General features: G+C 41.3%; 1 protein-coding gene across 1 annotated transcript; it reads left to right on the top strand.

Annotated features, from left to right (window-relative positions):
* The first annotated feature begins 644 nt into the window (after positions 1-644).
* On the top strand, positions 645-7578 carry LOC139743558 (small ribosomal subunit protein uS4). Its single transcript, XM_071654039.1, has 4 exons — positions 645-660; positions 3385-3608; positions 5677-5863; positions 7178-7578. Exons 2-4 carry the CDS (start codon positions 3398-3400, stop codon positions 7344-7346), a joined length of 567 nt encoding a protein of 188 aa, XP_071510140.1. The 5' UTR covers positions 645-660; positions 3385-3397; the 3' UTR covers positions 7347-7578.
* The last annotated feature ends 2898 nt before the right edge of the window (positions 7579-10476 follow it).

A 10476-nucleotide genomic window follows, 5' to 3' on the forward strand; every position in this document is an offset into this window, starting at 1 on the left:
TATATATATATATATATATATATATGTATATATATATATATAACTATATATATCTGACATAGGCCTATAGGACTCTGTCTGGTGCAAGTATGATGTGTATCGGTGATATAACAAAACAACTAATAAGAGACTAGCTTACGATGCGAATTACCTCGTCGACCTACGCGAGAGAGATATATTTCCTACAAGTCAAACAATTTTAGTCATTTTTCAGCTCTCTTATTTTTCTAACTGGAGTATAATATATAGATCGACTTTATCTTGTGCTTTTTTTAGATTGATGTCTGTTATAGAAACTCCTAATGAACACAAAGCAGGTGTTAATATATTAATACTATGAGTGACTCGCCCGTACTTTACGATCGATTACAAAGAACTGATGTGTAACCAGTCGTAGCGACGATTGAACAGTTTATAATCAGCGATGATGCGGCTTTGTTGCATCTAAAAGTTCTCAAAAAGTTACATGCAACCGTCCAAAATAAAATATGATATTTTCTTTGTATATTGATTCAATAACTTTACCCTGTTTGACAGTGCGACAATATTGTATAAATTTGTAGGACAAAAGTTATCACTGCACTGTTACGCATTTCCGGCCACAATCGATCATACAATCCCCGTTTACGTTCTTTTTCTACACGTGTATCCTCACTCGAGGTTGGTGTGAAGAGCTGCTGTTCTTTAAGTTGAAATTTTCCATATCTAATAGCAAACTTGAGAGATATGATCGACGCCTCTTGCTTATTCATGCTACGTAGATAGTATATGAGTATTCTTTATACCAATTATGCACCATTTTTGGCAAAATAATCCCATCAAAATCGAACGGTACCGAGACGAGAGTGAGGTACGGTCGCGACCGAACCCCATACTAGCGTTAGAGTGGGGTATTCAGTAACATGCATGCAATGTGTAACTGTCCCGCGTGGTGGCTATAAAAACTACGCGCGTATTACCTTAGTTGTACAGGCTGTACACTTCTTCTCGTCCACCTCGCTCGCGGGTGCGTTCTAGCATGCTAGTCATATGGACCGGCACCTTGGGTCATACATTGACATTTATTTGTATAGTCACTCATTTGATTGAGCTGGTGCCGAGTGGTGGCGGTAGGTCTTGATGGCTCTAATAATATTAGGTATTTTAGTACCTCAAGGTTCAGGGCCTGGAAAGGGAGTCACAACAGTCTTATTCTCTTTATGAACCCATGGCCATGGCAATGACAATGTTTTGATTCATGATGGTATTGATGCCACCACGCACCAGTCACCACTCAAAAAGAAAAAAAGAAAATTGAAGCACAAGGGAGTACTCCAAGTAGAACTTCGCTAACTAGATTCTACAAAAACCACAAGTTTTCGGACACTTACGTTCAAGCTTTTTTGCAATATTTGTTCAACTCGAATGATACACCCCATACAAAATTATATCTGCAACAATGTGAATTTATGTAAGAATAAGATATATCAAAGTGCAAGCTACTTTGTTGATTTTGTTGAATACGTCATAAAATTTCACAAAATCCCAAAATGTATCACCTTGGTAATCCACCAGAATCCGTCCAGCCTCTACAGAATCAAGACACGTGGCGCTATGTGCGTTCAATGTCAATACGCATACAAGGCCGCTGAAAAATGCGCCGCGCATACGTTATTACCCCAAAACAGCAAGGATGCACCATTGACATTTCGGTGCCTGTTGGTGTCCGAATTTTGGTGAGTCTGCACTTGCATTCAACCCCTGTACATTTGTCACAGCATCGGCAGGTACAGAGATTTCGTTTTTCTTTTGTGTTTTTGAAGATACCATCACACTTTGGCGATAAGCAACAATTCTCCAACAAAAAAAAAAAAAAAAATTGCACAATTTCTAGCGCTTTCAGTGACCTTGATTCTTAACACGGGACTTCATTCGCACGCGCTTTGGAAAAGTTGCGCTGATTCTGCGTTTTTGATGGCGAATTCTGGATTTTAGGTGGTGACGTTAGAATGCACTTGTGATAAGTGTCCAGATTCTGGAGCAGAAACTCCAACTCTCCCGTTCTCGACGGGAGATCTCCCGCCGAAAGCCCATTTTTGCAAAATCTCCCGTTCTCCCGCTTGAGATTTGATTTCTCCCGCCCTGGCTCTGTGTCTCCCGGTGGAAAGGATTTCTTATTTATTGCTATCGTATGTTGAAGAAATAAGCCTTAGATAGCACCAGAGAACATCTAGAACCCTAGGAACTTCGCACACATCAACTTGGAGTCTCCCGTTTGCTAGGGGTTTCGGGCGGGAGAATCTCCAGATCAGAAGGTGGTTTGGGTTGGAGTCTCTGCTGGAGGCTGGCCGAAAAGTGGGGGTTTTACTCTAGTAGCCTTGTTGCCATACTTGGAAGACTTGAACATTATCAGACTTATTTGTTTGCAGTAATCAGGAAAGTATTTTCTTGCTAGGAGGGTACAGTTTCAAACATTTTCACAACATTACAACTCTGATTTACACTTTACACTTTTTTTTTGGGGGGGGGACAGAATTGCCTTTTGTTTCGTACACTTTATCATCACATTAGGTGAAAAGAAATGTCATTTCATTTAATAAATAAGCAAAATACACACCCGGCATTTTGTTAAAGTTCACAGTGAGTCTTCAGATTGCTCAGAAAGATGGCAACATTGAACCCTGATCATCAAAGCACAAATGCACACTGGTGTGGAATTCTTTGTGCATCCACAGAAAACTGGCAGCTGTTTACAATTTGATAAATAGCCAGTTGGTACTCCCTCTTTAACTTCTATGGTTCTACATCGACTGTTACTTGCTAGTGCAATTCTAGCAATTTTGATATTTGGTCATGTAGTAGGCCCTACACTAGTATCAGTGAATTTGCAGTGAACACATCAGAAATATTGAGGAAGAAAAAGGGATATGTTCAGAAATAATATTTCAGTGTAGTCAGATCCCTTTGAAATAAAATTTCAACTTGAGATGGTGTAGACAACTCATATGAACAGTGTATCACAAAATATTCTTTAAATTTACATTTACGGAATAAGAAAGCACAAGAAGTAAGCAGAGAAAGATGTGTCAAAAGGAAGAAAAAAAAATTAGTATTATTACACACTCTGTAGGGAAGTATTTTTGCAAGGTAAATTCGGTGGTCTTGATTTTCCATTGCTTGACATATTGTATTTAGCAGATCTTACAATCGGTGCATTTGCAAAGAGAAAGCGGATATAACGAGGTAAAATGGGCAGTCCCAGCAACTTCACTGTAACAGGGTTTCTCTGTATTTTACTTTTTCTTACTGCTGTTCCTTCTGCCATTATTGCTCCATAACTAAGCCATTAACAGAACATTTTCCATCCTAAATATATGGTGACTTTTATATTTCTGTATGTATTAGGTAAGCCGTCACTATGCCGCGTATGGTGTGTAGTAAAACCTATGTGACGCCTCGTCGTCCCTTCGAGAAGGAACGCCTGGACCAGGAGTTGAAGCTGATCGGTGAATATGGCCTGTCCAACAAGCGTGAAGTGTGGCGAGTGAAGTACACCCTCGCCAAGATCCGTAAGGCTGCCAGGGAACTGCTGACCAGGGAGGAGAAGGACCAGAAGAGACTGTTTGAGGGTAAGAGGACACAGTTAATTTGGTTGGTGTTGTGATGGCTGAATTATAGGGTTTTTAGCTCACCTGAGCCAAAGGCTCAAGTGAGCTATTGCGATCGCCCTTCGTCCGGCGTCCGTCGTGCGTCGTGCGTCGTGCGTCGTCCGTCGTCCGTCGTCCGTCGTCCGTCGTCCGTCGTCCGTCGTCCGTCGTGCGTCGTGCATAAACTTTTTACATTTTCATCTTCTTCTTGAAAACCCCATGACCGATTTTCATCAAACTTGGCAGGTAGCATCCCTAGGGGGTTAGGAACTCAATTTGTTAAAATGGGCACCATGCCCCACCCAGGGGGCCCCCAGGGGGGCCCAAACCCCCAAAAATTAAGGAATCTGTAAAAATCTTCTTCTCTAGAACCAGAAGTGATAGAGCTAAGTTAATACTATGACTTAGTACATTGATGACTGTAGTTTCAAGTTTGTTCATGGCAGAATCAGGGGTGCCCCCCTTGGGACCCAGGGGAGGGGGGTGGTGGAGGGTTCTAATGGGGCCTAAATTGTACATTTTCATCTTCTTCTTGAGAACTCCATGACCCATTTTCACCAAACTTGGCAGGTAGCATCCCTAGGGGGTTAGGAACTCCATTTGTTAAAATGGGCACCATGACCCACCCAGGGGGCCCCCAGGGGGCCCAAACCCCCCAAAATTAAGGAATCCGCAAAAATCTTCTTCTCTAGAACCAGAAGTGATAGAGCTAGGTTAATACTATGAGTTAGCACATTGATGACTGTAGTTTCAAGTTTGTTCATGGCAGAATCAGGGGTGCCCCCCCCCCCCCCCCCCTTGGGACCCGGGGGGGGGGGGGGTGGGGGGTGAGGAGGGGTCCTAATGGGGCCTAAATTGTACATTTTTATCTTCTTCTTGAGAACCCCATGACCCATTTTCACCAAACTTGGCAGGTAGCATCCCTAGGGGGTTAGGATCTCAATTTGTTAAAATAGGCACCATGCCCCGCCCAGGGGGCCCCCAGGGGGCCCAAACCCCCCAAATGAAGGAATCTTTAAAAATCTTCTCTAGAATCAGAAGTTATAGAGCTGAGATAATACTATGAGTGAGTACATTAATGACTGTAGTTTCAAGTTTGTTCATAGGAGATCCAGGGGTGCCCCTCTTGGGGGTAGGGGGGGGGGGTGGTTGGAAGGGTCCAAATGGGGGCCTGAATTGTACATTTTCATCTTCTTCCTGAAAACCTCATGATGGATTTTTGTCAAACTTGGCAGGTAGCATCCCTAGGTGGTCAGGATCTCAATTTATCAAACTGGGCACCATGCCCCACCCAGAGGGCCCCAGGGGGCCCCAATTCCCCCAAATTAAGGAATCTTGAAAAAATTGGGCCCTTATTGTACATTTTCATCTTCCACATGAGAATGCCTCGTCAAATTTTGGTAGAGCTGTGAATAATTTAGATTAGTGACTGCGTGAAAGGTGAACTTGCGATACTCAGATGAGCGCTAGACCCGCGGGTCTCTTGTTGTTCTAGAACTTCTTTTAGCTATCTGTAACTGTCATCCCTCTACGTACAATACACCAGTCCCCACTCATATTCACATACACGCATAGACACAGGTCTATCAATCATGTTCCCATGCCCCCTACCTATCACATACACTTACCGCACATGTTTCTTCATCTCCATCCCCACTTCCTTTTCCCTGATTGGTATGTGTTATACTGGAAATTTTCTAAATTCACTCAGGCTTACACAACCATTTGCATGATAAGAATATTCAGTAATCAATCATTATTTTCCTATAAGCATACACCAAAATATTTTGTGACAAATATTAATTCATTTTGATTTTAATGACTTACAAGTCTGTCAAAAGAAAGGTCACCACTAAAAATTAGCTACAGGGAGGTAGTCTGGAGAGATTTTGGCAGATCAATTTGTGTGCTGTCCTTGTGTGATATAGGGAACTTCAAACTTCAGCACTGGTTAGTGGCATTACTCTTAACATGATGTAAATGTAATCTCCATCACCCATTTTAATCTCTAATGTTAAACTTGTTTGAATCTGTGTGATCTGAATTTTAGGTAATGCCCTGCTGCGTCGTCTGGTTCGCATCGGTGTGCTGGATGAGAGCAAGATGAAGCTCGACTACGTGCTTGGTCTGCGCATCGAGGATTTCTTGGAGCGTCGTCTCCAGACTCAAGTCTTCAAGCTTGGACTGGCCAAGAGTATTCACCATGCCCGTGTGCTGATTCGTCAGCGTCACATCCGGTGAGTTTACACTCATCTCGAATAGTTAAATATTATTCCTTTGAGTAAAAGACCTGATCTATCTGGCTGCATTCTGTTAGTCATTGCATTTATCATAGTTTGTTGGTTGATCTTCTTGTAAGATTTACATAAAAGAGTTCTTGAATTGTTCAGTAACTAGAAAAAAAGACTACCCGGTATGTTATCATCCAGGTAAAACCTGATAAGGTCATTATCGGAACCCAGATTGAACTCTCTGAAATTCCTACTGAAAGAAGTGTCCCAACCAGTTAGTCCCTCTTTGGGTGAGATAGGTTCCCCTAAAGTAAGTTGGTACATTTCCTCCCCTAACCCTCCTCCCCCAAAGAAAGAGATACATTTTCCCTGTCATGATTATTTCAGCCTCAAATGAATTTGATTCTGGCTCAAGTTGTCATTTTCCAGACTTGCACCAGCCATTTTGACTTGTTGCAATGCTGTCTTACCTATTGCTATAGGTATTACAAACATCACTAGAGGCAGTAGAGGGTAGAGCATGAAACGTCATGTCAGGAAATAATTTAAGGGAAAATCCAGAAATCCAGAATTCATGTTGTGGGTGATTCCTTGTTGCTTACATCTGTAGTGTACAATAAATACCTGCAGATGAACCGGAAACCTTGAGTCTTCCCCAAGACCACTATGGCCACTTTATGTGGACTTACGTCTTGGAAGAGGCAACCTGGCAGATGTCAAGCAAGAGCTCGTAAACTAGCCTGATGCTGGAGAGTTGCTTGGCTATCTCCTCTGAGTCGGTGGCCAATGGAGTATGCTTGCATTCTCTATGTCACTCACATAGGAAGCACAGTTGGAGACTGAGAACGGAATGTTTCAATATTCGCAAGGCCACTTGGATGTGCTTGCACAATTCCAACGCCTTGCATTGTTCCTGTGATAGATGTCGGATGTTGATGAAAGAAGGTGCATAAGTAATTTGTTGCATTCAAAAGGCAATATGATGACAAAAAAAGAGAAAAATTGAGGGTGAAAAAATTAGTATGCCAGATTTCCTGAGTTAATATCTACGCTTACTGGATGTTATATGTAGTACATTTTATTGCACTTCTATATCAGCTGTATACCTCAAGGATCCATCAATGTTCAATAATGGTTCTATCACTATCTTCACAATTTTGTTATTTTAATGGTGATACTTGGCCTCTCATCCCTACAAATGTATTGGTTCATTTTATTGCTGACTTTAAATACTAGAATTCTAAAATGTGTCTTGTAGATGTTCAAAATAAAGAGTTGTTTTATCTTTATTTGGATATTATCACGTTCTCTTTGGTACAGTGTGCGCAAGCAAGTCGTGAACATCCCCTCGTACATCGTTCGCCTGGATTCCCAGAAGCACATCGACTTCTCCCTGCGATCACCGTACGGCGGCGGCAGGGCAGGCCGCGTCAAGCGCAAGAACATGAAGAAGGGCTCTGGCGGCGGAGACGACGAAGATGAAGATTAAGATGGAACTCAACCTTAGCAGGGGTTCTGCCATCATCTCAAACTACACCCAACTAGACAGACTCAACATAGGACCATCCAGGCAACCGCAATGCATCCATTCTGCGGTTGTCCAAATATTTAATTTCAAGCAATGCCAGTTGTAAATGCAGCACCAGCAGGCAGAAAATCCTGCTAAGCTCTTCATGTGATGAATGATTAGTGGAAATAAATTTCACTTTATCATCATGCAATCTCTGTTTTCCAATCTGTGCTTTGCAGAAGAGTTGTCGTGTGGGCATGATGCGTAGGCATTTAGCAGGGCTCAACATTAGCAGTGGACCAGTAGCCCACAGTCGGGCCACCAAATTTCCCAAAAAGTTATCTTTTTGTGTTCCAGTTGCGCAACTAAAATTCAAAATGAAAGTTTATATTTCCTTTTATTTCAGGCCACTACATTTTTATGCCTCCGCAACGAAGTGGCCGGAGGCATTATGTTTTCGGGTCGTCCGTCCGTCCGTCCGTCCGTCCGTACGTCCGTACGTCCGTACGTCCGTACGTCCCGTTTTGTTTTTGTCGATATCTCAAGAACCGTGTGGTGGTTTTACATCAAACTTGGTATGAGGGTATATCCTTGGGGGATAATACTTTGTGTGGATTTTAGGGTCACAGGGTCAAAGGTCACAGGTTATTTTGTGGGAAAAAAATGAAATTTCATGTTTTTCTCCATATCTCGCAAATGGTTCAAGGTATCTTCATGGAACTTAGTATATATGCTTGTACCGATGGGCAGTGATTATCTAGGGAAGTTGGGGGTCATGGGTCAAAGGTCAGGGGGTCAAAGGTCAAGATCAACTCCTCAAAATATCACTACTTTCCTTAAAATGCAATATGCCTGAATTTTTTTTTTTCTTTAACTTAATGTATGGCATGTATTACCCAATATATATTTTTGGGGAAGTTTCTTGCCAAAAGGTCAAAGGTCAAAAGGTAAAGGTCAAGTGAAAGTGCTAAATTGCACTTTTTCCTCCATATCTCGAAAGTAACTCAAGGTATCATCATGAAACTTACATATTTATGCATTTTCAACCTAACAGTGATTCTCTTTGGAACTGTGAGGTCAAAGGTCAAAGGCCAGGTTTAGATAATGCTATTTTCGCATTTAATACTGAAATTATACTTTTTCTCAATACCTTGAAAATTACTCAATGCATAAACTTATAAAAGGGTCAAATGTCAAGTAAAAATCATCAGTTCCCCAAATACCTGCACTCTGACATTTTAATCATTCATCCAATTGAACCTAGTTCTAGGAAAGTGAACATTCAGCACATTTGTGTCAAACCTGTCATTTTAATATTTTGCCAATTGTGTGAAACTGTCATCACACATTGTCAAGACATTGTACTATAGACCTATTAGGAGAACCATGCATTATGGCGGAGGCATATCAGTAGCCGTAGCGATATATCTAGTTTTTTTATTGTGCATATGTAGTCATAGAGGTCACTTTCTTCGTCTCCCATGGATGAATGGCTGCTATAGACAGGTTCAACTGTAGTTGAAGAGAAGTGCGATTGGAAGTGAAAGGTATGTGATTGAGGCAATGAGCGTAATTACGGTGTTGCTTGATGTGGCCCTAAGCAACAACTACAGGAATTCACCATATGAATATTATACACTCAACTGTACTGTCTCACAGTGTGTGCAAACATTTCAACAATCAGAAAATTTTGCTATTTTACCAGTAATGTTTTAATCCAACAACTGTTCAATCTCAAAAGAGTTTAAGGAAGGGATGATATTTCTGTAATCATCATGTTATAGAGGCTACAGACCACTGCATCGTAAGTGCACGACACATTGCAAATGATAAACATGATCTTGAAACAAAAGTGTACTGTAAAAGTGGAAATTTTTGAGGTGTTGAAATTTTCGCGCATTTCGCGCAATCAGAAACTAGCGCGAAAATAAAAGCACGTGAATATTTTTGCTTGCCATATGTTCCTGTAGTTGATGTCTTGATACCACGGAATTAAAAACACGCGAAACTCTTCTTACCGCGCCGAGCGCAAAAAATTAGTCGAGCGAAAATATCCGCTTTTACAGTACAGTGCACTCCCATTATAACGAAATGCTCGGGACCGGCAGTTTTCTTTCGTTATAACGAAATTTTGTTATAACCGAACAAATACAATATATCTCAAAAACAATGAAACAAGGGAACAAATTACGAACACGGTTAAAATTCGAAAGTCCGGTTTCAGCGAAGTATGAATTCAGGCTGCAAATTTATCCACTCTATGTGTTTTATTTTTTATTTGTTCGGTCATATCGGAATTTTGATATAAGGAAAGAAAACTGCCTGCCCTGATGACTTCGTTATAACAGGAGTTCACTGTACTTGTAGTGCACTAGCAATCAATTGAGTGGCTGGAAAAGACTTGTCATGCATGCGTATCCAGGTGATATAAAGGGAAGTGGATATTGTATTGTGAAAGTTTGGTGTGGTGTGATGTGATACCATGCTAACAAAATTTCTTTGGATGTTTGTGCTTGTGCTTACTTTGAGTAGCATATTTGTGGCAGTGAGAATGAAAGTGATAATACACTGGAGATATCTGTAATGCATAGCATTTAGGATGGTCACAGGGAAACACTATACAACACTGGAACATGTCATTGAAATGGGTGCAACTTCTGACACTAGATGTATTCTAGTTTGCAATTTCAACACACATAGCACATGTACAGTCAGTGTACTTGTCGATCATAATACAGAACCAGATACATATCTCTCATGTCACAACTTAAAGGACAAGTTCACCTTCATAAATATAAGGATTGAGAGAATGCAACAATATTAGTAGCATAGGCGCCGGAAGTGGGGGGGGGGGGGGGGGGGGGGGGCAGGGAAAGGGGGGGGGGGGCAAAACGCATTTTTGCCCCCCCCCCCCCCCCAAAAAAAAGCCCCCCCCCCAAAAAAAAAAAAAAAAATTATAATAATAATAATAAAAATAAATGAATAAACAAAGAAAAGAAAATAAATATGTATATATATGAATAAAAGGGAAAAACATGGCTAAAAACGGCAGCTTTTGGACTGTAAAATGTCAAAATTTTCAAGCTCGCTCGCTTCGCTCGCTCGCATC

This window comes from Diadema antillarum, unplaced genomic scaffold, assembly GCF_040938485.1.
Source record: "Diadema antillarum isolate AM-2024a unplaced genomic scaffold, OU_Dant_1.0 seq00001096_RagTag, whole genome shotgun sequence".
Taxonomy (NCBI): Eukaryota; Metazoa; Echinodermata; class Echinoidea; order Diadematoida; family Diadematidae; genus Diadema; species Diadema antillarum.

Excerpts from the sequence above, each read along its gene's own strand:
- LOC139743558 (XM_071654039.1), top strand. The coding sequence starts at position 3,398 with ATGCCGCGTATGGTGTGTAGTAAAACCTATGTGACGCCTCGTCGTCCC. Across the intron at positions 3,609-5,676 it reads CCAGAAGAGACTGTTTGAGG|GTAATGCCCTGCTGCGTCGT; the intron begins GTAAGAGGACAC and ends TCTGAATTTTAG. Across the intron at positions 5,864-7,177 it reads ATTCGTCAGCGTCACATCCG|TGTGCGCAAGCAAGTCGTGA; the intron begins GTGAGTTTACAC and ends TCTTTGGTACAG.